Source organism: Mya arenaria, chromosome 9, assembly GCF_026914265.1.
Source record: "Mya arenaria isolate MELC-2E11 chromosome 9, ASM2691426v1".
Classification (NCBI taxonomy): domain Eukaryota; kingdom Metazoa; phylum Mollusca; class Bivalvia; order Myida; family Myidae; genus Mya; species Mya arenaria.
Genome location: NC_069130.1, coordinates 36213437 through 36240987, shown reverse-complemented (window position 1 = coordinate 36240987; position 27551 = coordinate 36213437). Strand labels below are relative to the sequence as shown.

General features: G+C 35.3%; 2 protein-coding genes across 4 annotated transcripts in view; one reads left to right on the top strand and one right to left on the bottom strand.

Moving 5' to 3' along the window:
• Positions 1-15713, top strand: part of LOC128203403 (uncharacterized) — a 16055-nt gene extending 342 nt beyond the window's left edge. For 2 of the 3 annotated variants that reach the window (XM_052904809.1, XM_052904808.1), the window contains exons 2-12: positions 1527-1594; positions 2424-2558; positions 4304-4411; positions 4779-5910; positions 6353-6400; positions 6783-7138; positions 7845-8021; positions 8425-8644; positions 9685-9798; positions 10486-10595; positions 11616-15713. In XM_052904809.1, coding sequence (XP_052760769.1) covers positions 2424-2558; positions 4304-4411; positions 4779-5910; positions 6353-6400; positions 6783-7138; positions 7845-8021; positions 8425-8644; positions 9685-9798; positions 10486-10595; positions 11616-11750 — 2535 coding nt within the window. In that variant the 5' untranslated portion in view covers positions 1527-1594 and the 3' untranslated portion in view covers positions 11751-15713. Of the gene's footprint in view, positions 1-223; positions 340-1526; positions 1595-2423; positions 2559-4303; positions 4412-4778; positions 5911-6352; positions 6401-6782; positions 7139-7844; positions 8022-8424; positions 8645-9684; positions 9799-10485; positions 10596-11615 lie in introns of those variants that run through there. The other variant, XM_052904810.1, reaches the window with a different exon arrangement.
• A 1759-nt stretch (positions 15714-17472) lies between these two features.
• LOC128203039 (uncharacterized) lies at positions 17473-27308 on the bottom strand. The gene is made up of 6 exons (XM_052904289.1): positions 27105-27308; positions 26232-26315; positions 25210-25381; positions 22638-22786; positions 20676-20768; positions 17473-17862 (listed from the first exon to the last, which is right to left on the bottom strand). Exons 1-6 carry the CDS (start codon positions 27241-27243, stop codon positions 17546-17548), a joined length of 954 nt encoding a protein of 317 aa, XP_052760249.1. The 5' UTR covers positions 27244-27308; the 3' UTR covers positions 17473-17545.
• Positions 27309-27551: the final 243 nt, after the last annotated feature.

The window sequence follows — 27551 nt, the reverse complement described above, 5'->3', positions numbered from 1 at the left end:
TTATTGTATTTTGAATGATTTTGGCAACTAAGACTAATTTGTTTGGGAATGTAGTTGTAAGTGAAAATACATAAAATAACATCATCGTTGTTAACTTTCAAATCTTAACTGCCATAAAATTATTAAAAAAATACACTTTTGATGTGTAGTTTTCCAATTAAGATAAAAGAAAACTGTTTCAACTGTACACTGTTTTAATTGTACAGTACACTCATTTAACGAGTTAAATCCACTTTCCATTTCCCTATGTGGATTTTCACTTTTGCTGCCAACACAATGATTAAATGAACTGTCCGTGCTCTGCTTAGTTTGGATTTTCTTGGAGGCTGATCAGTCAATGTAAGTATTATGATCACAGCGTTCCTTGGAGGGGTTTACCCATGAATAACTCTGTGAGACACTGCAGAAACTTAATAATAAGAATCTCTGTTTAAATTGGTTTTGATGAATAAATATGTCAATTGATAATCTAATCTAAATTAGATTCTGGGCATAATGTGATTTGTTTAACAGAACATAGCCGCTACGGTCTTGGGGGTGAGAACAGAGACGACTGAGAGATAAATATATGTGACATGTTGACTTGTGACTTGTTATCATCACCATTCTGAATGAACGAAGGAATACATACATTAAGAACTAAATATTCACTAGACAATATCTGAACCTTCCCCAACAAGTCGATCAGCACTTTCTGTACGAAAATGTCAAACTGTTATATAAGGATAAAAAATCCTGAACAATGGAGAATTATTTCTTGCTCAACTCATCAGACGCACAGTTCCACAGATGGGTCACAAAATTAATAATATCAAACGATTTTCGATGCTACCGCTTATATTAAAATCAGAGGTAAACGAGCAGCTCTATAGGGGATTTCAGCAAGGTTTTTCCCTCTGAAGAAACCCCCGAACATCAGGTTTATCATCGGCTTTATCATTCGGAGTGAGCAAGGAAAGTGGATACTCGTTGAGTGTACATTCAAATATATTAGCAATGTCTTAAAAGATGGTGTAAACTTGTTCCAAAGTCAAAAGCAATTGGCCCAATGTTTGTCCCAGTAAAAAATTGCAATATATTTCACCTTGTAAACACAAAAAGTAAATATCACTTGTGGTGAAACAAACAATTATGCTACATGTGTATATGAACTGCCATGGAACAAAACATGTGCTTGACTTAAGAATAATATGTGTTTATATTTTATGTCGGCTGACCATGCTCATTTGCACATATGTTTTATTAATGTAATTATGTGGGCTTGAAACTTTTAGTGGTGTTTGTAAAGAGATAAGTGAACATATTAAAAAATGTAATATAAGAATTTGGGCTTGTTCATCCAATAGTCTTATTTCGTTGACTGTCCTATGCGAAGGAAATTTTGTCAATTTTTTTTATTAATTTGGCTTCTGTTTTTGTGAAAAAGCAGTTTTATTAGAATTGTGAATCATGTGCAATTTCAGCTCCCGTTTTGGGTAGAGGAATGCACTTAAGTTTAAGGTACATATATATGTTTTATATTTCAGTGTCCACAATAGCGCTGAGATGTTTTCTGGGTTAGCACAATCACATAGCTGAAAGCAAACACTTGAAGGTACTGATCTTTGCTACAAACTGCAAACACTTTCAAAACACATTTCTTCGTTCTAAGCATGATTGATCAGCAATAGAAAAACAGAAATGGATATTTAAGATTTTTATGAGCTAACTAAATGATGAAACACAGCAATTTTCCTGCCTTAAATTTGATTAGTGTAAGAACTGTATTAATGATATATCATGTTATATTGTTATACATCCTTTTTCTAGGCATGTCCAATTATGACAGATATCACAGGTTAGATAATCTCACCTAATCCAATTGGCAAAATATTAAAATTCATGCAGCGATGCCAATTTAACAAGTAAATTCTCAAGATTTCATTGCCAAATCCGTTTAAGCTATTTAATTTCCAAAAACTGTCATGAAAGGTTATGACATTGTTTGTTTAAGGATTTATTGTTATAGTATTGCGATTCATAGATGTATGAAACTGTTTGTTAGTGCACGGTTGTAAGTGCGCTTAGCAAAAGTTTGCATGCACAGATGAACTGCAATTCAATAGTAACACTCATTATTAGCAACATTTCTATGGGATAACCAAACTATATGTTAAAAAAAAAACAACCTTGCACATTAACTAAACCCATTATAAATTCAGCCGTTGAAAAGCAGCATTGTCAGTGATGTCACTCATTTCATTAACATGCAATTACCAGTAAACTTTATTTGACCAATCTCAACCTTCCTTATTTATTAAGATGAGAGATACATGTATTACAACGCTATTGTAATAATCAGAATATGAATGCAGTTAAATGAATATGTGTTACCCAGGGTAATCTAAGGAATGTAAATATATATATATATATATATTGTTCAGATGGAGGAGTGCCACAAAGACATCCTCTTGATCCAGCGTGTTAACCTGGTAGACAATATGAACATGAGAGGTGGCCTGCTATCCCAGCTTATTGCCAGAAAAGTCCTTGATCCCAGGATGGTCAGAGAGATAAAGGTATAAGTCAGTGTATTTGAGTTGAGCATATCAAAAATTGACAAGAATTTTGATGGATATTTAAACATTATATATTTCACTATTGTGAAGAAAGTTATGGTATCTTATACTAAGTCACTCTTATTGGTACGATGTTGTGCGAGAGTGTGGTCTTGTGATGTTGGGGAAACCGAAGTACCAAGAGAAAACCCACTTAGTTGGCTAGGTGACCACTTACCAAACTCACATATGCCCAGACTGGCAATCAAACCTGGGTCTCCTTGGTGAGATGTTAGTGCGCTTACCACTGCATTATCCGCACAACCCTTGAATATGTTATGTTGGTACATGTATGTTACCCACCATAATGTTATCATAAGGCAAAATGGCAATAAACTTCTTTCAAGTGTCAGATATTGTTAAATGTGTAAATGCTAGGCGCTGTTGTGGTATATGTGTCTGTCTTTCACACAAGTCATTGGTCCAATTCCCATAAGGGTCATCATCTCATTTAATTAAGGAATGAATTGCGGGGTTTATGTCATTATCGGGGTATGAACGCAATTGGGCTGGTCTAAGTGTGTGGAATCCGAAGGACTCCATGCGTACTTTGACCAGCCCAATTGCGTTCATATCCCCGATAATGACATCAACCCCGCAATTCATTCCTTATATTTACACCATTAGTTCATTATTTTATTCAAGAAACGTTAAAAAGTACTTCCATTTCATTTCGCATTACCTTTCAGTAATCCTTTCTTACCCATTCTGTAAAGAGGACGACCAGACTGTTACCAAAAACATTTTTTTCGAATGACGTCACAATAACGCGGGAAAAGATCAACCACTTGAAATCACTTTTAAACGTAAAATTGAAACACTTTTGGCATAAAAACATTTAAAATATAATAACTTAACACTTTCTAAAATGTGGATTTATATTTTACGGGACCTGCTGACACAATACAAACACTAACAAGATCAATAGTTTTCATGTATTTTGTCATGCGATGAATTGAAATCCGAACATATCTGAAGATGTTGGGTTCATCAATTGATGAACGCAATTGCGGAAAGGCCGTTCATTTAAGGAACGGAAGTTGAGGTGTAAATATGTCCAAATGGAACCCGTACTGGGTTCTACACAGGAAACAAATAAGTGTGATTCAAGCATTAAATGTTTTCGTATTATTAGTGTGATATATAAAATTATTTTAGTTTGGTGCACAGGACTTATAATTATCCATACACTGACCAAGTCCATGCGCTGACTTGTTAGTGCAAGTAGAATAATTTGCAACGAGAAAGTTTTTTTATTTCTAATAAAGATTGAAAAAATATCATCAGTCATAAAACCATTTTCAGATTGGTCGCATCCTTGATAAAAAATATCTTGATCATAAAACCAGTTTAAGACTGGGCGCACCTTGGATCTAAAATATCTTGATCATAAAACCAGTTTAACACTGGGCGCACCTTGGATCTAAAATATCTTGATCATAAAACCAGTTTGAGACTGGGCGCACCTTGGATTTAAAATATCTTGATCATTAAAACCAGTTTGAGACTGGGCGCACCTTGGATCTAAAATATCTTGATCATAAAACCAGTTTAACACTGGGCGCACCTTGGATCTAAAATATCTTGATCATAAAACCAGTTTAACACTGGGCGCACCCTGGAAAAAAATTATCTTGATCATAAAACCAGTTTCAGACTGGGTGCACCCTGGATAAAAAATATCTTGATCATAAAACCAATTTCAGACTGGGCGCACCCTGGATCAGCAAGCCGAGGAGCTGCTAGACATCTTACCCCAGTGTGGATCTAAGGCCTTCAAACTCTTCTGTGATGCACTCGTTGCTGACAAACAGGTAAATAGGCAAATTGTGCAGGAAAACTGTTTCTGTCCTCATCAAATTGCTGGTATTGCTATCATGAAAGTAGTGCCCAACGTTTTAAAGGGACAAGATACCAGATGATCCCTTAATCGGGAAAAACAGTATTTCCTCAAAACCAGCACAGAAAAAATAATATGAGCTAGTATGAGGCCAATAATACATCTTGCGTATCACCATATACATGATGAAAAGAATATTTTGAAGCTGTCTCAACTGAGTTTACCTGTAAGATTTTAAGAAGAAATTGTTGTGTATTGCCAAAACTTACACAAAGTAAATAGAAATTTAATTTGTTGTAAACGTGGTGTATCATACTGATCTTTACTATTACCAATTTCAGGGAGAATTAGTATCGCTCTTTCTAAAATCAGAAACAGAAAACAATGAAACTTCAGAAAATAATTCTGATAGAAAATCAAGCCCAGCTTGTGTACAAGAGACTGAAACCGGTGAAACCAAAGAGTCTGTTTCATTGACACATTCAGCATCCAGGGAGAGCTTACCCACTGCATCATATGTACAGCCTGTGACGATTCGAGAAGAATACCAACAAGAATCATATAGGAGAAGTATAGAACCGCACGGTGCTATATTGGTGGAGCCAAATTTAGATCAAGGGCATGGTATCATGCAGCGTAGACCCAGTGATGACCAAGATTTTCAGCAGGAAGCTAGATATTTCTATGAAAATAAGTTTCTCGATCCATCTAAGGTTTCAAAATCAGTGTATTCTGTGTATAACAGTGGTGGTATGATGTGTAGTCAGAATGATAAAGAGCGGTTGTTTAGACCAGAGTATGGTTATGGCTCACATAGCAAGCATAAAGTACCAGGGTTGTATGAAGAACCTGGGATCAAATATGATATGATTGCAAAAGACTCCTCGCCAGCAAATATGATAAATCATGGTAAACATGAGCTAACCAGAAGTATTGCTCATTCACCAAATGTGTTCATGCATTCTCCACAGAAATCCGGTCTTCCGTCCAATGTTGCCAATGTTAATACAAAGTTTCATGAGAATTCTGAGTATTCCAATAGATTTGCTCCATTAAAATCTAGAAATCACTTGGGTGATGATAGGTCCCAATTTAGCCAAGAATCAAATGGAAATCCTCAAGTTAGGGTATTGACTGATAGAAATTATGAATCAGAGGTTAGAAATAACCAGAAAAGGTCTCGGAACAGATTTGATGATGAACATTTTATGGAAAAAGATGTTCAACATTTTGAAGGGCCATATCCTGCTATGACACCAAAAGCCTATCAAAGGGAATATACTGAGTTACCTGAAAGGTTTGTTGAAGTAAATTCTGATGCTGACAATAGACAAGACAGAAAAATAGTAACATTGAGACGCCATGTTGAAAGAGTACTTCCTGTTTCACGCCATCCTGACCTCCAGACTAAAGAGTATCCAGAAATGGGAGATAATTATGTTCCACACAGGCTGGCTAGGAATGACAGTGTTGGTAAGATATATTCGCTCTTTTGTGCTAATAAAGAGGCAGTTTGGTATGTTATGTTGAAACATCATGAACTCTACTTTTCATTTTAAGACAAAGTCTAAATAAAGGAATTAACAAGTGAATATTGCAAACAAATATAAACAAAGACCTGAATGAGAATCTCACAGATTCTTTGTTGTTGATAATATTTATGGTACAAGGTTTGTTCAAATTCAGTTGTTTTGTTTCCTTCATTTTGAATTATCATCGAACAGCAACTGGCAGATGCTCTTTGAAACAGATTTTTGTAAATCATTTACTTATGCCTTAAATTATTCAGTTTTCAATAGTATTACTATAATTTTTTTAACATGTTTTGGCTCAATTTCAGAATGACTCAACATCATTCCTATGTATGCTTGTAACTTTGAAGTAAACATACTTGAATTAGTCTTTTCATTTGCAGATACCATGCATAAGCGACCATCATCAGAGCAGTTAGAGACAAATTACAGTAAGTTTCCACCTTTCATTCACAGTGGTCAAAATGAGCACAGGCCTGCAAGCGATGCACTGGTTAAATCCTCTTCAAGCTTGTAAAAATGCTTGGGTCTTTTTAATTCTCATTATTTAAAATTGATAACAATTTCACAGGAATTCGGTCTAGTGCACCCAACAACTGCTTTAAAGTAACATTTTTTCGGAGCTGCAAGCAGAGTAAAAATGAGCATAATGTTCTTTTGAGTTTTGAATGGAATTGAGATATTCCTTTTGAGTTCATAGAACTGGGACATTCATCAACTGATATTTCAAACTCTATACTTTTCTCTTTAACGTTTTTAATAGTTTGAATTGTGACATGTTATGTTGATGCTGTGGTCTTTTACTTCTTTCAGGCAAAAGATTTCGTGAGGATGTCGATAGTGTACCTAATCAAGATGTCCCTGACCGCCAGGTCAACCAAACTGCTGTGGAAAGACTAGTACATTCTGACCTTCAAAATTCCAAAGACATTGTGCGAATTCCAACGCCCCAAAAAACCAAACCCTCTCCAATTCCTATCATATCAGAGTCACCAAGGGTTACCTCTCAACCAAAGTTCTATATTCAGGGTGACCTTGAGCATGAGAAAGGTCAAAGGTCATCATTGCTAGGAGCGATGGATGACCCAGAAATTGACCTCACTGATGGACCAATCACTGTGCATGTTGAGTTATGTGCACGGCAGTTTTATCTTAACCATTATAAAAAGGTAAGATATTTTCAGTTTGTTACAAATTTCTTGCTTTGTAGTACATAAGATCCATTATTAATAAATAATAGCAAGTGTTTATAAACATTACTTCCCAGGTTTCAAATAGTACTAGTAGTATATCAGGCTTACTAGAAAATAGTAGGCCATGGCTTGATTGTCCATGTTAACAAGGTGATGGATAAGATGGACAAATCAACTTTGGTAACCTTCATTATATACATCGCCATTTATGGTCGCCACCCTAGAGTATGAAGATGTATACACTGTGGAAAGGCTATGATCCTCTATGTTAATAAGGATATGTGTAAAACCGACATGCAGGAAACCGACATCTACTGAGATAATTTCCATATGTTATCATCCAAGACACATATCTAATGTGTTCACCAGTTTTTACTCTATATGCAAACCAGATTCCATGTGGCAAGACCATGATCCCAAATGTAAACAAGGGGATGGAGAAGATTGACACGTTGACTGAGCATTATTGACACCTCCACTTACGCTCACTATCAATAAGCTTTAAGGAGTTTTACCTGTTGAAAGGCTAACAAGGTGATGGACAAGATGGACATTCACTGTTAAACGGTTGTGGTAAAGAAAGACAGGCGGGCACTGACATTGACCAAGATTACGTTCAAAATGTAACTAACTTATACTGTTATACACACATCATAAATGTTTACTATTGTTAAATTTTCAGGCATACCAGATGGCCCGTATACCCCGAGGCAAGGCTCTGATTCTCAATGTGAACCAGGTTGTGGGTAAGACTGAGAGACGGGGGACTGACATTGACCGGGATAACCTTCATCATCTACTCTGTCAATTACATTTTGATGTCACTGTTATCAATGATGAGGATGGGCTGACAGCTCTGGTAAGTACATGTAAATCTAATTTCCATTTTCATGTACTGGGCTTCCATTAAGAATTTGAAACTGGAAGTATGAACTTTCTTGTCATTCACTTGGGATCCGGTTAACTAGGGGTTGAAGTTAAGAAGACAGTAATTTGCTTATCATAAAACAGTTTTAAATCTAACCTTTATCCTAGACCCAAGGCTATACTTAATGTGATTGCTTTATTCTCGAGTTATTGTGAGGGGGAAAGATACTGTCTTATTTATTGGCAGGCAATGGGGAAAAAGCTACAAATTTCTCCTGAAATCCTTGCCTTCCTTTTGGGACTGCTGCGTGATATTATCTCAGCCATTGCAGGGGCTTTATATTTACATATGATAAATAATTATAGTTTCATTTTTGATACCATTGTTGCCACAGGAAATGGTGAAAAAGCTACAAGATTTCTCCCAAGATCCCGGCCACGCCCTAGGAGACTGCTGTGTGGTGTGCATCCTCAGTCACGGCGAGGAAGGCTACATATTCGGTGCTGATGGGAAAAAGTTTGAGCTTGACGCAGTTTTCTCCCTGTTTGATAATACGTGCTGCCCAGACTTGAGAGGGAAACCCAAGATGTTTATTATACAGGCTTGCAGGGGAGGTGAGTTCAGGGTTTTTCCCTAGGATTCCAGATAGAGTTCCTGTAACGATCTTGCCCCAATATCACAAAAAAATTTTGTGATATAAGGACCTGAACTTCATGATTGACAAAAAGGATGTTTCTTGTAATTATATTTGGTCCCAATACAATAATAAACACTCAATGAATGTTAATTTTGAGAGTCGAGGAGAGCACAGGAAAATTCAAATTGGGAGTCTTTAGCTTTGAACTTGTGTCAAGGCTTTCGGAGAAAGTGCAGGATTACAGTATTTCATAGATTTAAGGGAATGTCTGCGTACTTGTTGCTACATGTTGCATGGGTTATGTTAGCTTATTATAGAAGAGTTATGAAATCCGTAAGTTGAAAGGCCTATAAAAATTCAAATACGAATTCAATGTTATTGCCCATTGAGGTATTATATTAGCTGGAAAAAATGCAAACGCATGATTTTTTTTAAGTGACAGTTCTGTTGTAAGTGAACACATCAATAATACAGGAGAAATGTATGGATTTGATTAGTAATTAATTAGGTTGTAGATACAAGTAATCAAGGATTTCTACAGCATTGTGTTACTAGTTTATAAAAAATGTCTTTTGGAATGGGCAATCAAATTGAACAGTAAATTTCGAAGAGTATTTAAGACAATTACAGGCTATATGTTTATGTATACTCTTGAAAAAATTCATAAGAAGCACTTTTTGTCATATGCTGTGTCTATTTCAACATTTGCTGTCGATTTGAACTTATAGATAGTACATGTATCTGGAATGGTAAAGTTAAGATTTTATCCTGAAATAAGGGTCGAGTTTTTTCTGTTTCAGATTGCTAATAGTTCTAAAATTTGATTTTAGCTGATCATTTGCATTATACATTTAAATAGTAAGAAGTACAAAGAATATGGTTATAAAGCAATTTCAAGAGGGGTTTAAACCGTGCTATGTGCCTGAATCATTCTTACTCAAACCTAACTTTTGGTCTGTTGTCCCCCATGAAGTATTTTAGAACAATTAGATCATGTTCCTTATCATATTGACACAGGAGCGTTGGACCGTGGAGTACAGTACTATCCGGATGAACATGATGGGGCAGACGCCAGAGTGAGACAGGTGCCGTCCATGTCTGACATGCTCATCTGTTACCCTACTCAGGAAGGTATGATATACTGTTGACTGGTAGTTTTGGTTTGGATAATAGATTATCGCATGGCTTTGTATTTAACTTCTTCAGCATGCCTGTTTTTCAATTGAAAAAATTAAGGTATTAATATCATAGCTTTAGGCTACTAGTTGCCATCAGTGCTCAAAAACCTTGGTTATAACCATATAACATTCAAGATATTCATATGAAACTTGGTACAAATGTAACCAGAGACAAAAAACACACGAACAGCAAGACCCATAACTCTGGTTTCAATAATAGTTTATGCCCCATTGACAACAGAAAAGCTTGGCGTTAGCTTTGCAATTCTCTTTTATAAAAGCTTAACATACATGTATTGCTGTTAATCGGTGTCATTTAAACATAAGAATACGCATTTACAACTGAGACAACTTCTCTCTAATGTAGTGGAAAACTACAATATGTAAACCACAACTGTTACTAAAATGTATTAAAAGTTAATTTGCCAGAACATAAAAGTTTGGTACCGGTAGAAATATCAATTTGAAATTTTGTACGAGTGTCTCATATTCCCTATGATTTTTAAATCTCATAATTCTTTCTAAATATTTATTGAGTTATGCCCCTTTATCAAGTGAGAAAAATAGTGGAGTGCTGAAGTACTCTTGTTTTCTCTAGCTTAAGCCCCTTTGTTTAACAACCATTTGTTAATTTCCTTAGGTTACTATGCATGGCGTAATCGAGATCGGGGAAGCTGGTATGTGGAAGCCTTGGTACAGGTCTTCATGAAGTATGCACACTGTGAGGACGTTTGTGCCATGCTGAACAGGGTGAGTCAAGGGGTTAATCATTATCAGTTATTTAAGGGCAAAAAAGCATCCATGTCTGGCACATTGCAATTCTTAGACATTGAGGTCATAATGGAACATACAATGTACACACTGTGAGGACGTCTGTGCCATGCTGAACAGGGTGAGTCAAGGGGTTAATCATTATCAGTTATTTAAGGGCAAAAAAGCATCCATGTCTGACACATTGCAATTCTTAGACATTGAGGTCATAATGGAACATACAATGTACACACTGTGAGGACATTTGTGCCATGCTGAACAGGGTAAGTCAAGGGATTACTCATTGTTAGTTATGAAGGGCAAAAAAGCCTCTATGTGTGAAAAGTGTTTACAAATCAAGGAGTTTTCCAATGTTGAGTTCTTCTTGAGCTATGCACACTGTTAGAGTAGGGAGTATGTGCCATACTGAAGGGTAAGTTAAGGGATTACTCATTATAAGTAAGTGAAGGGCAAAAGACCCCAACGTCTGGCACAAGCTCAATGTTTTTTCAGTGTGAAGCAAAAACATTGAGGTCTTTATGGAGTGTGCATATTGTTATAATGTCTGTGCCATGCTCAATGTGGATTGGTGCCTTAATTAACAGTTGTTCATGTCAAAACCTGTTAAAAAAATCAAGGCAATATACATGTTGTAAAAATTGTAATTTATGCAACATACGATTACAATGCCATAGTGAGTCATAAAGTATCCACTTTATGAGGACCTTAAATAGAATTGTAATAAATAATTTAATATACAGTTTTTTCTGAACAATCTTATAATACTTGTAACTGGTTTCTTAAATATCAGTCTCTCCAGTCAAAGGAGAATAAGAGGGCTGTTTTGTCAACAATGTCAGGAGTGATTTCATACCTAGGAAAGAAGTTGAACAGTTGTACTGCACTGTTTAATATGTATCCTAGGTAATTAAGCAGTCCAAGGATTTTTCATGAAACACCCTCATATTCCTGTTTAAAAAAATGATTGCTGCTTTCAATGTGTATATATGCATATTTCAGGTAAACCTGTTGGTGTCCAAGAAGGTATCTCATTGTCCGAATGCCGACATGGACCGAATGTCTCAGATGTCGGAATACAAGAGTACACTGCGCATGCCACATCTGTTCTTCTTTCCCGGCATTGGAACAGCTTGATCTGGGAAGATCGTTCTTCAATCATGATTAGTTCCAAGTTTGGTCCATTAAGTGGTATATGTATAGGTGACTGCCTATTTAGTGAAGGGGTAGTGTCAGTGAATTGGATTCATTGCTGTGGTGCGGATTTGTGACCTTTGCTAAAACTATCATTTTTACTTAATTTACCGTCCAGTTTTATAAGCATAATTGTTGCATTGTTTGCAAATGTCAAACATTAAACCATGTACTTTTGATGCATTTAGATCACCAATATTCTTCACAAGTGCTTCTGAGGATTAAATCTCTTATCTCTTGATTTTTCAACAGCATTTTTCACTTTTCCTGACTAAATTGCAGGGGCAGTCCTCAAGTTAGTTTTTCCTCAACTTTCATACAAATTCAATTAACACAGATATATAGACAAATATGAAAAATATAACAAAACAGCCACAAATGATTTTCTTTGATGTGCATATTATTTGAGTTGTAGGGAAACACCAAACAAACTTACATTAATTGTTGCCTGAGATAATAGGCTTTTCAACTTTGACTATGGCACGGAAATCAGCCATGATACTATACTGTGTTTGCTTACTTCTCTGTAGGAAGATTTTCTACATAATTAAGCTTTAATCATGTAAATAATGTAGAAAAATGTCTCCGGATTAAAAGATTTTAAAATGGCTCTTTTATAAACTTTTATGGTTCAGGAGCCCTTCTATGGTTCAGGAGCCCTTCTATGGTTCAGGAGCCCTTCTATGGTTCAGGAGCCCTTCTATGGGTCAGAGGCCCTTCTATGGGTCAGAGGCCCTTCTATGGGTCAGAGGCCCTTCTATGAGTCAGAGGCCCATTTCAATAAATATCACAAGCCTCAAGATGGTATATTCCAGGACAAACTATGTTTTGGGCTTAACTGTGTTTCAATAGAAATAATGTAAAAAACATACTGTAACTTTACAGGTGAACCTGAACAATTTTGAGCAGTGTATGTGTTACGACTAAGATATCTTTTTTGAAAGATCTTTTTTTCTGACTTGTTAAGGAAAGACAAGAACTGTAAGTTTTGTCATATATTTTTTATGCTGTCATAGACAAGTTGTAGCGTTAAAGCCCAGTATAAATCAACTGTGAAAAGCAGAACTTGTATTTGGAACTGCACTTAAAAGTTGAATTATTTTCTGCCACAGTATAGACTGACAGACATCAGGTCCCGATTTCTCGAACAAGTTTAAGTCCCTTATAACAGGATCAAGCTAAGCTCACATTTATGTTTTCCTATAATGTATGACATATTCTGATGTTGAAGAGTTCTAAGATTTTTTTTTATCGTCATGATAATCATGATAAACTATTTCTTATGTTGTAAAATACAGTTTAAGTAAGATATTATGCTAACCAAAATAAGTAGCTTAAATTTGTTAAGCTGAAGGTTTGTAGAGAAATAGGGGACATACTCTTGTAAATTGTCTGTAGATTTTCTGAAATAGTTGATACATTTTGTATTCCAATTATGCATTTTGTTTGAGTGTGTTTTGTTTTATTTTAACTTTGCAAGATATTTTAAAGATTGATTCAATTACTTTTACGCTTTGCTTGATTGATACATTGTAATTATACCAAGATACATGTATATTTATGCACATTATTCATGCACTTTCATACTATAATGTATAACTATTTGATACCTGTGAATGTGTTTTTTTACCAAATGAGCATACTGTAGTTTATCCGTCCCAAGTTAATGTGTTCATATTTTTATATGTCTTTTATGGATTGTACATGTATTTTATTTGTCAGAACTTCGCGAATGACATCTTTCATTCCATTCTGCTAATATATGTTTGCTATTATTCATAAAATATATTCATTCAATTTAAATAAGTATCCTTTTCCACTAATGGTTATCAAATATCTGGGATTCACATCTTTTAAATGAAATATTCTTTTTACATACTGTTGTCTTATAGGCGCACAAGATAGGTTGAAGCTAAAAATGCATTATCATGTTAAACTCATTCGACATAAATGATCAAAACTAAAAAAATCATATGATTTAGGTACACAGTTTTGATCTGGGGATTTTGTGACCAGGCAGCTATTAATTCAACAAACCATTTATAAAGGCTAATATTTTTTATCAGTACCTTCATCGTTTGCTTTTTTACTTTTTATCACTTAAGCCAAGTAAGTTTAACATGCTAATGTGTTAAAATTAAAAACAATTATTTTTTAATAAAACCTGCTGGTATATTGTGTGCCTTCAAATTATTACAATCCTGAACAGAACTTGCTGTTTATTTTGTGTAGCTATGTTTAGACTTTGAATAGCTATTAATATATTTTGTTTGTTATTAGCAAAAATTGTTATTTGAAGTTGTTTAGAATTGTCAAGTTCAGAGATGTATTATTTAGATTTTATTTTATGATTAATTAGTGCATGAAAGAAAGTTTCTCCTAGTAAGTTGAATGATGAAGTAAATGATTATTTCTGATATTTTATTGGCTTGTAGAAACATGCTTACAACACATGAATTTTTCACAGCATTTCCAATTCTTAATATACTGGGGATGTCTACCACCTAAATCCCAGATTTAAACTGGGAAACAATTATGCACTTTTTTAAACAGGGAAACATAGATGAGACAGCAACATAATTGTTGCATTTATTATTTAATCATGTTAAATGATGTATTATCGGCCTCCTAGCTCGCATGGACAAATCTAGGTTTATTTTGAGTAAATACTGTATTTGCCAATTAGGGACCATCCGGTGTCTAGCCCCTTTAATATAACCAATATGTGCCTTATGGTTGGAGAAAAGTTAGAGTAGTGTATAGAGGGAAAATGGTAGACAAAATACAATGATCTCTAATGAGGGGTAATGCATAACTATAAGTAGTTAAACTTCTGTTGTAGTAGCTAACACAAAAATCAGTCAGATTGTGACTAATCCTTGATGTTAAATTATTTTCCAATGTTAATTGTTAGCCTTCCATGAATTGTTATGTATTTTGTTAACAAGATTGTTAGTTATAATGTCAATATTTGAATTTGATGTCTTCCATCATTTTGTTACAATAAGGCAGAGGATTTTTTGCTGATCGTTTTTTTTATCAAAGCATTACTCCAAATGACAGTACAGATGTGTGTAGCAATGTATATTCTGGTTAAGTTTGTGTTTGAAAGATAATAAATGATGAGCATGTTCTTCTTGAAATGCTGTTTGAAGCCTGTATGAAATTTTGCTGAAAGAAAGTTGAAATATTGTCAAAGCCTTGACCTAATTTTTGTTATCTTCGTCATTGGCAAGCAGAAACTTTAACCATGACTTTAACTCAAAACATGTTCAAGATATTCAAATGAAACTTGGTACAAATGTTACAATACACAAACATATATGTAAAGCAAAGTCCATATCTCTGGCTTTCCTAATTTTCGAGTTATATTCTTTGACTGCGAAAATATCAGAAGACCGTTGGCATTCTTAGCGGAGCTCGCGTATTAAAAAATGTCATATTGATTTTTTGTGTACTTCTAGTGGTTATTTATTTTTGGACAAAGTCTTGAAAATCACAAATATGTAGGTGATAAATGGATCAGGAAAATCCGAATTCTCGATGTATGTAAAAGGACAATGCACTGTTTTATGGTATGTTGAAAGGGTTATAATCCTTGGTTGATGTTTCCTAATTTTAACATAGATTAAAGCGTAGAGATTATTTATTACCATGTGTGTTCTAATTATTAACAATGAAAATGGTTAAACGTCAGTATTACAAATCTGGGGTTGTTATGTTTGGAAAGTTTTTCTATTACAGCAACAAACTTGAGGGTCAAATTAATTATGTGTTGACCTTACCTACCTATATGATCTTTTGAGATGTTTATTTTTGTAGAATATTTGTAAAAAATACTATATTATAATCTCTTTGTCTTAACATTCCATTTTCAGCTTTTAAACTAATAAAGGATTGAAAATATTCTCTTTTTTATTCTATGCTATTGTTTTAATAGAGGTAGTTCAATGGCCTACTTTTTTACCAGACATGATCAACAAATAGTACTGTTCTGGTTTCGTGCCACCTACACTAGAAAGTAAATGGCAACATCAATGTATAAAATGCCAATCTTACAGCTATAATGTTGACAGTAAATAATTCGTCAGAACACATCCAATTGCAGAGTTCTAGTTATTTCTTTTATTTATTGAAAAAGTAGAACGTAAAAAAATCTCTATAAAAAGTATTAAAGATACCTTCATGAAGTTTTCATTTGTGGATACCGGTATACGACAATAAGGAAATTATGTAAGTCATTTAAATTATTGATCAGTCATATCAATGTGGTTAATGTCAACAGAAAGAGCAAAAAGATTATGCATCAATTTTTTGCACAATATTTTGGTTGCTATGGCAATGTGGCCTCTGAAGATTGTGTCGAGCCTGCTTGCAGTGAGCTTCACATGGTTATCAGTCGAGAGTTTTTTTATCTCTTAGTGCCTGTGTTCATTATATCCTGTCCAGGCTGTAATTTTGGCTAAAACTTGGTACAAATATTCACCATGAAAAGCCAGTGACATGTGTCTGTCAGTCATTCTAACTCGAGGGTCATTGGTCAAAATTCCTTCAAATTTGGCTTATCCAGGCTGTAACTTGACTTGCATTTGAGTATTATCAAATAGATGGCACAAATGTTCAACATGAAATGATGTCTTGCAACATGCAAAAATCCATGACTGTTGGTCCAAGGTTACAAAGTGTAATTGGTCATAATTCATTCGAAGATTTAAGATACTTGGCAAAAATTGATTAACAGGAGAAAACAGCATCACTCGTGCAAGACCCATATCAGTGGGTCAAGGTTAAGGTTACACTTTGTGACCATCGGTCAATTTTTCTTGTACATGTATACATGTTGTATAACCTTTTTTTACATCACTGTCATGCATAGCCATCAAGTTTCCACCCATAACATTCCAGGTAAAAGAACAATGTCAATAAAAAAATATGATTTCCATATTCCTGAAGACACTAATAAAATTTAAGATTGACATTTTGTGCACAAAACTATAGTTATATCATTTGACCAAGTGACCTATCTCTTAACAATTATAGTAAAAACTGTCCTTGTTTCAAGTCATATCTGACATGATGCCAATGTACAATAACGTCCACTTTTGACCCAATATTCATTCCTGATTTAGTAGTAGATTCGCTGCTGGAGTGTTAGCATTAAACAAGCAAAATGATCAAGATGAACTACTGATAACACAAAAAACAGGCGAGGTCAGTGATATTTCGCTCACCATTTTTGTAGTGGAGCTGGGGCCTTTCTGATTGGCAATTGTTTAGATTCTTTAGCAATGTTCAGTGATCTTGACCTTGACCTCATCCCCCTCAAAGCTATTCCAAGCTAGCTCTTTACATAAGCTTTTTTCTTCACTATCCATCAATGCTTACTAAAGAATTTGGTTGGAGACCCTTTTTTATTTCAAGTAACAGTGACCTTGACCCCTATCCCCCTCAAGTGAGTCTAAGCTAGTTCTTTACATAAGCTACCTACAAACCAACTTTCATTCCTATCCCTAAATGCTATCTTGCTTTGCCAAGTTATTGGGCGGAAACCAATGTTTGATGCCCGCACGAAAAAGATAACAAAAAATAGATTATCATGTACAGATTTTTAGAGTTGTCAAAAGGCCCCATTTTAGGTATAGAAAGAAAGCTGCAACTCAACAACAACATTTTTTGTTTGTTTAATTCACAATTATTTTCTATGAAAATGTTTACCAAAAATTTACAATGATTTACTATCAAGGTGAAACCTCTCCTTTAGAATCAGTATCATTATTATTGTCAGCTTTAACATCTACATCTTCACTATCATCACCCTCAGTTGTCCTTTTTAGCGTCGCCGCATAATAAATTGGATGTTCATTCATACAGTCAAAGTAGCTTTTAATAATTGTATGTAGCTCCATCTGCTTTTCCATAGGCATATCATCCTTATAGCCCTTGGTGTCATGAATGAGTTGTCGGAAAACACGGAACTCAGAGTTGCATGGGCCGACCACGTCTCTTTCTATACATCCACAAGCCCAGTTTACGGTGCCGTCAGGATTGAGAGGTTCTGAAATAGTGTAAGACAATGAATGCTGGATAAGGCAGTTAAATGCTGATCAAAATTATAAAGAGAACATTTTATTTAGATGCTTGCATTGAAAAAGAAAAAGATGCTTGCATAATTATACAGATTATAATTATTAGTTGAAACATTTACAACTGAACACATGAAAATTATATACTGGATTTTATTGTATACCCATCATAAATCCACATGCAAATCACATCACAAAATATGGTAGTCAGTAATCCACTCCAGAGTCAAATACAACCTCCCGGATCAAAACGCAGTACTAACTAGAGATTGCTTTTTTGAAAAAGCGCTTGTCTCCCCTATTGTGTGGTCGTAGATGAGAAAAAATAAATGATGGACATGAAATTTGTAACTTTGGACTGGAGACAAACCAACAGTGAAGTTTGGTTTATTCGATTATATTAAATAGTGAAGAGAAGAAAGTGTTGTTGATTAATCATGGAAAATGTAAACGAAGTTTGCATTGTATGAAGTTCCTGGGCGCAAGCGTTATTCAATTATTGATCGGAAACCATTTTTCAGCTCACAGTCATCGTGACCATGACCTTTTACCTACTGATCACAACATCAATAGGGATCATCTACATAACCAACTTGCATACCAAGTATTAAGTTCTTGGGTGCAAGTGTTCTTTAGTTACTGAGCGGTAACCATTTCTTCAACTCAAGGTCATGGCAACCTTGACCTTTGACCTACTGATCTCAAAATCAATAGGGGTCATCTACTAGTCATGACCGACTAGCGTACCAAGAATGAAGTTCCTGGGTACAAGCGTTCTTAAGTTATTGAGCAGAAACCATTTTTAAGATTAAGGTCACCGCCAACGTATCATTTTTTACCTGAAGGTAACCTTGACCTTTGACCTTTTGATCTGAAAATCAATAGGGGTCATCTTCTAGTCATGAACAACTAGCTTACCAAGTATGAAGTTCCTGAAACCAAAGGATCTTTAGTTATTGAGCGGAAACTTTTTCTTCACTTCAAGGTCATGGCAACCTTGACCTTTGACCTAGTGATCTCAAAATCAATATGGGTCATCTTCTAGTCATGACCAACTAGCATACCAAGTATGAAATTCCTGGTTGCAAGCGTTCTCTAGTTATTGAGCGGAAACAGTTTCTTCACCTCAAGGTCACGGTGACCTTGACCATTGACCTACTGATCTCAAAATCAATAGGAGTCATCTACTAGTCATGAACAACTATGAAGTTCCTGGGTACAAGCTTTCTTTAGTTATTGAGCAGAAACCATTTTTAAGCTTAAGGTCACTGCCAACATAACATTTTTTACCTGAAGGTAACCTTGACCTTTGACCTTTTGATCTCAAAATCAATAGGAGTCATCTAATAGTCATGAACAACTAGCATACCAAGTATGAAGTTCCTGGACCCAAAGGATCTTTAGTTATTGAGTGGAAACCGTTTCTTCACCTCAAGGTCACGTTGACCCTGATCTTTGACCTAGTGACCCCAAATTCAATAGGGGTCATCTACTAGTCATGACCAACTAGCATACCAAGTATGAAGTTCCTGGGTCTAAGAGTTCTATAGTTATTGGGCGGAAACGAAGTGTGACGTACTGACTGACTGACTGACAGACTGATGGACTGACTGACGGACAGGGCAAAAACAATATGTCTCCCCATGAATTGGGGAGACATAAAGATATTACACGCAAATGATTTTTACATGGAAGGTCACCACGACCTTGACTATTGACCTTGTTACCCCCAAAACAATTGGGATCATCTAGACATCATGACCAACCTCACTTCAAAGTTTGGTGAACCTAGATCAAAGCATTCTCCTGATATTGCACGGAAATATTTTTTTACATTAGAGGTCACAGCGACGTTGACCTTTGACCTTGTGACCCCCCAAAATATAGGAGTTTTCTAAACCTCATGATCAACCTCCCTACCAAGTTTGGTGAACCTAGGTCAAACCATTCTCAAGATATTGAGCGGAAATGTTTTTTACATTGGGGGTTGCCGCGACCTTGACCTTTGACCTAGTGACCCCAAAAACAATAGGGATCTTCTACACCTCATGACCAACCTCCCTACAAGTTTGGTGAACCTAGGTCAAACCGTTCTCAAGATTTTGAGCAGAAATGTTTTTTATATTGGGGGTCGCCGCGACCTTGACCTTTGACCTAGTGACCCCAAAAACAATAGGGATCCTCTACACCTCACGACCAACCTCCCTACCAAGTTTGGTGATCCTAGGTCATGCGGTTTTCCAGTTATCGATCGGAAACGAAGTGTGACGTACGGACGGACTGACGGACTACCGGACTGACGGACAGGGCAAAAACAATATGTCTCCCCCAGAGAGGGGGAGACATAATAACCCTATTATATTTCAACTAATGAGCCCAAAAAGTTATATTTCATATCTGACTTTAGATGCATGGAAAAATAACTTTTGTGTTTACAAGGTGAATTATAAAGAGGAAGTTTGTTTTTCAGTGTAAGATTGTAATATATTTCCCTGACTGAGCACCAAACATAATATGGCATAGATACGAGTGAAATATTATTTGATTTTGTTCTGAATGTCTTAAAAAAGTTGTATTTTCTTAAATCCCAGAAACATGATGTCCTATCTAGACCAAATTCGCATTGAAAAAGTAAACTTTAAAAACAATATTCTCCAAAGAGTAAAAATGTCAAATAGAACTTCATTAAAAGCGTGCAGTCCTCAACACATTTAAAATGTTTGTGCTTCTACGTGTATGCGCATGATTGTGCAATTTGAAATAAAGCGACAAAATGTCAACTGACCTCGAAACTCCTCTAAATCTTCACCCTTTGGGATTACCACTTTACATGGGATCTTGTTCTCTTCCTTAGAGATGAAAAACACTGTGTCCTTCCCTGAAACATAAAGTATAATGTTACATGCAATGTTAAGGCACTGGGTATTCCCTGAAATATAAAGCATAGTGTTACATGCAATGTAAAGGCACTGGGTATTCCCTGAAATATAAAGCATAGTGTTACATGCAATGTAAAGGCACTGGGTATTCCCTGAAATATAAAGTATAATGTTACATTCAATGTTAAGGTACTGGGTATTCCCTGAAATATAAAGCATAGTGTTACATGCAATGTAAAGGCACTGGGTATTCCCTGAAATATAAAGCATAGTGTTACATGCAATGTAAAGGCACTGGGTATTCCCTGAAATATAAAGCATAGTGTTACATTCAATGTTAAGGTACTGGGTATTCCCTAAAATATAAAGTATAATGTTACATTCAATGTTAAGGTACTGGGTATTCCCTGGAATATAAAGTATAATGTTACATTCAATGTTAAGGTACTGGGTATTCCCTGGAATATAAAGCATAGTGTTACATGCAATGTAAAGGCACTGGGTATTCCCTGAAATATAAAGCATAGTGTTACATGCAATGTAAAGGCACTGGGTATTCCCTGAAATATAAAGCATAGTGTTACATGCAATGTTAAGGCACTGTGTATTCCCTGAAATATAAAGCATAGTGTTACATGCAATGTAAAGGCACTGGGTATTCCCTGAAATATAAAGCATAGTGTTACATGCAATGTTAAGGCACTGGGTATTCCCTGAAATATAAAGCATAGTGTTACATGCAATGTAAAGGCACTGGGTATTCCCTAATATAAAGCATAGTGTTACATGCAATGTAAAGGCACTGGGTATTCCCTGAAATATAAAGCATAGTGTTACATGCAATGTAAAGGCACTGGGTATTCCCTGAAATATAAAGTATAATGTTACATCCAATGTTAAGGTACTGGGTATTCCCTGGAATATAAAGTATAATGTTACATTCAATGTTAAGGTACTGGGTATTCCCTGAAATATAAAGTATAATGTTACATTCAATGTTAAGGTACTGGGTATTCCCTGGAATCTAACGTATGTTACATGCAATGTTAAGACAATGGATATTCCCTAAATTTAAAGAATAATGTTACATGCAATGTTAAGGCACTGGGTATTCCCTTAAATATAAAGCATAATGTTACATGCAATGTTAAGGTAATGGATATTCCCTGAATTTAAAGTATAATGTTACATGCAAAACTAAGGCACTGGGTTTTCCCTTAAATATAAAGTATAGTGTTACATGCAATGTTAAGGCACTGGGTATTCCCTTGAATGTAAAGTATAATGTTACATCCAATGTAAAGGTACTGGGTATTCTCTGAAATATAAAGAATAATGTTACATGCAATGTTAAGGTACTGGATATTAAAAAGCATTTGGTATTCCCTGGAAAATTAAGTAAAATGTTACATATATAATATTTAGGCATTAAGTATTCCATGGAATATAAATGTTGAGGCATGGCTATTGAAAGTTTTAGTATTGGGGTTCATCATGTATGAGAGCATTTGGTCAGTGCCCGGTTTGTGAAGTCTAAAGGACTTAAAGATTATCTGTGCACAGACAAAATGTTTTCATTTACTCAATTCACAATTGAGCTATTACAAATCAGATCAAACTATTTGTGTTTATCACAGAATGCGCCACAGAAGAGTAAATGTATGTAAATGATGTATTCACTGAAAAACCTAAATTGGATTTTATATATGTTAAGAGATAAAGTATAGAAGCCCAGTTATAACATACAAAGTTGAATTCATTTTTTTAATAAAATAACCATGTTGTAGCAGCCACTTACTGTTTAAGAAACATTCAAAAGAAAATGATTATATAAGGTTTCTTGATTTCTAATATTTCTAGCTTTTTACCAAATCTTTGAGTATGGAGCTCCCTATCTTTCAGTTTTTGTTGCTCTGCGACCTTCTCATCTCGTATATCTTCCAGTTCTTCTAATGACAGTAGGTTAACGTAGTATTTTGGGTGGTCCATAGTACAAGATAGGTAGTCGTCCATCAGGCTGTAATAACATAATACTCCTTGTAGAGACGAACCATTGAACATAAGATTCAGTTAGTACAATATAAGAGCTATCACAGAAGAGATAACTACCCCCGCACGCAAGATGTTACAGCATGAGTATTGAAATAAATATCAAAATTTGTACATGTTTAAAGATTATATGAAGGTTAATTATGTCATCTTATCATGGTCTCTAATCCAAAATTATTTCCCAACAAGCATTTTCAGTGAAAAGATATCCCCCGCCAACAATGGCTTGTTTGTGCTTGATCGCTTGTTTGTGCTTGATGGCTTGTTTGTGCTTGAAGGTTAAAAAAAATCTCAGAAAGAATAAGATAAGCACATTGGTTTATCCCTTTCCGAGCCAAATTATAAATATCGACCGGGACTACTTTATGATAAATTTTTTTAACGAAATAAATCAGAGGGATGATTAAATAAAACTGTCTTTTCCGAAACTGCTTACTCGGAAACATCAATCATTGTTTTCCATTGACTGTCAAGTGTAGGCGTACTCCGTTGTTGAGAACGTACTCAATAGTTGAGATAAAAATGTAGCCGTAGAAATTCACCGAAGAAGTACCGAAGAAGTTCATTGCAGGATGTTGGTTCATATAACATTCAAGTTTCATTAAATTCTAGCAGCTAGTTACTGAGAAACGGCTGCAAACAATGATTTTTTAATAAATCAAGGGCAATAACTCTAAGGAAAATTGACCAATCCAAAAGAAAAATAGACAGGCATCATCACAGTATGTTGGTTCTTATTTATTCCAAGTGTCATGAAATTCTACCAGCTAGTTGCATAGAAAAGGCTGCAAACATGGACCTTTTAAAAAATCAAGGGCAAATAACTCATATAGAAATTACACAATCCAAAATATAAATAAACAGGCATCATCGCAGTATGTTGGTTCATATTTATTTCAAGTTTCAAGAATTTCTACCAACGAGTTACTGAGAAATGGCTGTAAATGAGTTTTTCAAAAAATCAAGGGCAATAACTCCAAGTACAATTGACCAATCCAAAAAAAAATGAACAGGCATCATCCCAGTATAGTAATTCATATTTATTTTAAGTTTCATGAAATTCTGCCAGCTAGTGACTGAGAAATGGCTGTGAATGTGCATTTTTCAAAAAATCAAGGGCAATAACTCCAAGGACAATTGACCCATCAATTTTTTTTTTGGACGGGCATCATTCCAGTATAGTGGTTCATATTTATTTTACGTTTCATGAAATTCTACCGGCTAGTTACTGAGAAACGGCTGCAAACAATGATTTTTTAATAAATCAAGGGCAATAACTCTAAGGAAAATTGACCAATCCGAAAGAAAAATAGACAGGCATCATCACAGTATGTTGGTTCTTATTTATTCCAAGTGTCATGAAATTCTACCAGCTACATGTAGTTGCATAGAAAAGGCTGCAAACATGGACCTTTTAATAAATCAAGGGCAAATAACTCATATAGAAATTACACAATCCAAAATATAAATAAACAGGCATCATCGCAGTATGTTGGTTCATATTTATTTCAAGTTTTAAGAATTTCTACCAACGAGTTACTGAGAAATGGCTGTAAATGAGAGTTTTTCAAAAAATCAAGGGCAATAACTCCAAGTTCAATTGACCAATCCAAAAACAAAATGAACAGGCATCATCCCAGTATAGTAATTCATATTTATTTTAAGTTTCATGAAATTCTGCCAGCTAGTGACTGAGAAATGGCTGTGAATAAGCATTTTTCAAAAAATCAAGGGCAATAACTCCAAGGACAATTGACCCATCAATTTTTTTTTTGGACGGGCATCATTCCAGTATAGTGGTTCATATTTATTTTAAGTTTCATGAAATTCTACCGGCTAGTTACTGAGAAAACGCAGGTGACGGACGGACGGAGGACGGACGGAAGGAAAGACGGACGGACGGAAGGACGGACGGACAACGCCATTTCAATATCTCCCTCCCTATTTCATAGGCGTGAGATAATTGAGGATGACAAAAAGTCATGGACCGGACACAAACCTATATCATCACTTAGGCTCAGAAAAACTGACAATGTTCAGCGGGACAGTGAACATGACATTGAAGCTCTAGGGACCAAGGTATGGAGCACAAAATGCTGTCATCTCATGGTGGTCACTGAAGTCAAATTATTTCCAAATCCCACCATAAATGACAAAGTTATGGACCAGACACAAACCACTATCATCAGTAAGCCTTATGTTATAAGACATCATGATATCTGTACTGTGAATATTCCGTATTTCTTCTTTCAGGCACTTTTGGTACATGTTTTCAAAATGTGTTATCAAAAGGTCAACATTACCTTTGCCACTATTCCTTACTAAAACCAACAAAACTTAAATACATGTAAAAAACAATAAACAGCAACAATGAAGATACCACTTAGATACCTATCAAACTGTCCACGTAACTCTTGTGGCAAAACATCGAGGGTTTCTTTGATCTTGTTATCATGCATGAACTTCGCTAGGGGTCGGAATGATATGTTACAAGGCCCCACAACGTCATGTTCGATACATTTACAGCTCCAGTTGTAATCGCCATTCGGCAGCACAGGGTCTTCTGAAATAGAACTTGAGTGTATGAACATGCATGTTTTGAGAATAGTTTTTACAAGAAATGTTGGCATTTAAATCACTTGCATTTGTTTTTGTGGCAAAAAAACAGTATTATGTCCTTTTTTCCAGCCAAGAAATCTTACCCTGATAGGAATCAAATCCACAACTTATCACTTGAGAGGTAGACAACTATGCTACTTGACATTTAATCCTGGTCGGGATCAAGCCAAACACCTCACAGGTCAGAGCAGAACACTTATGCCACTGGATCACTCTCACTCTGGTGGGGATTGAGTCTATGACCCCTAGGTAAGAGACATTTAACTAAGCAACTAATATTTTCACAGCCTGTTGGGTATCAAAAGTGAGTGCTCTAAATAAACAATACAATTACTTTTTTGGTACAATGAAATACTGAAAAGAAATACCAAAAGACAAAACAAATAACACTAAGTCTCAAAGCCCCAAGTCCAGACATCGCAAAAACGGTCCTGACTGGTATATTTGCACTGTCCAACTTAAATGGTAAGGTAAGTCAGGCCTACAGTTTTCACAGATGGAAAAAAAAAAATGCTGACAAAAATGTATTCTGACCGACAATTTTTCTTTCAGACTGACAACATTTCCGAGGCAGAGAGACTGAATGACTTACACTTTTGCGATGTCTTAAATCGTTTGCTAAAATATAAGGTAACTAGAAATAAACATTTTTTTTGTTATGCCTTTAATACTAAGTATACAGTTCAATGCAATGACTGTACACTGTAAACATGTAAATAGACACCTTTCTCCGTTTTTTTTTATTTTGGGAATAATAAGTTTATTATTGATAAAAGAAAGTGAGGATGTATTACCTCTGTTTTCTCCATTTTTTGTCATTTTGATCTGCACTTTTGAAGGTTTTGCATTTTCTTCTTTTGACAGAAACACTATGGAATCTGAAATAAGGCAAAGAAAGTATCGTTTCATCCAGGATTAACAAAGGGCATGGTACAGGTATTAAAAATTAACACACATAACGTGACACTGCCTACATGACTGTGCAATTGTGAAGAAGGCATATTGCAGACAACGCGAATGTCCGTTGGACAGTTGAACATGTCAGATATATTTTCATTTGGACTGACAAAACTTCTGTTTACGTAGGATATAATGTTAAAAAATAACTGAACCGGAGTTTCGGTATTTCTTCGTTTTACAGTTTTACAACAATTGGAACACCTCAGAGGTGGCCGAGTGGTTATGAATGTATTTACGAGGTCTATCTCGAAGCTTGGAGGAGATGGCCAAGTTGTTACGATTAGCATAATTGTTTACTGCGTCAGTAAAGTTTCATTTCATTGGGAAGGTAAATCCTGTGTTTTAATGCATATAATGCTTGTTTTTTGCAAAATATCTTTGTACATGGTAAAATATAAATATAAACAGTTATCAATTTCAAACATAAAATACTTCTCTAAATACAATGTCAATATTTTTCAGAAACACACTGGTTATTTAACAAACCCTTTTTTAAGGTTGAGGATTAGACAATTCCCGTGTAAAGGTCTATTATTTTATACTATGGTTTGGGTTTCCTCGAAGCCCCAAATAGGGCCCAAAGAGACAAAGCCTACCGCAGAAGCAGTAATGATTTTAGAAAGCATTTTTGAGGGCTTTTGGCTTCAACGTTTTCAAAGTTGGACAAGGACTTTTCTGCTGCAATATTTCTTTCGAGTGGGACTGACCTTTCTTGTCCGCATTCCATGTATTCCTTTTGAAGCCAACTGCCACTGTCCCAAACATGACAGCGGGTGCAGCAGTTACTTTACAAAGTTTTCTTGCATGCTGAAGTAGTTTAATTAATTTTAATCGACCCGCCATCATTTAAATCAGCAAAACCACGGAAAATTACTTATATTCTAAAAAACTGACACCAAGCTAGCAGCCAATAACAGCAGCCAATAAGTACAGCAGCCAATAAGGGACTTAGCAGCCAATAAGTACTTTTACCACGAAACACGAAATGTGAAAGGAATCTACTATTTTCCAGCAGCCAATAAGAACACCTGCCACACAACAACAATGTTTCAAAGAAAATATCATTAACGCAAATGGTTTATATAAATAAAACACGATGAAACATAATCAAAAAGAACCAGTTCGAACAAAAGTAAACCATAAAATTAATATGT

Coding starts and splice junctions, on each gene's coding strand:
- LOC128203039 (XM_052904289.1), bottom strand. CDS start 27,243: ATGATGGCGGGTCGATTAAAATTAATTAAACTACTTCAGCATGCAAGA. Junction 22,787..25,209: donor TTACGTGGACAGTTTGATAG/GTATCTAAGTGG, acceptor ATGTTATTACAG/CCTGATGGACGACTACCTAT. Junction 20,769..22,637: donor GCTCCATACTCAAAGATTTG/GTAAAAAGCTAG, acceptor TTTATGTTTCAG/GGAAGGACACAGTGTTTTTC.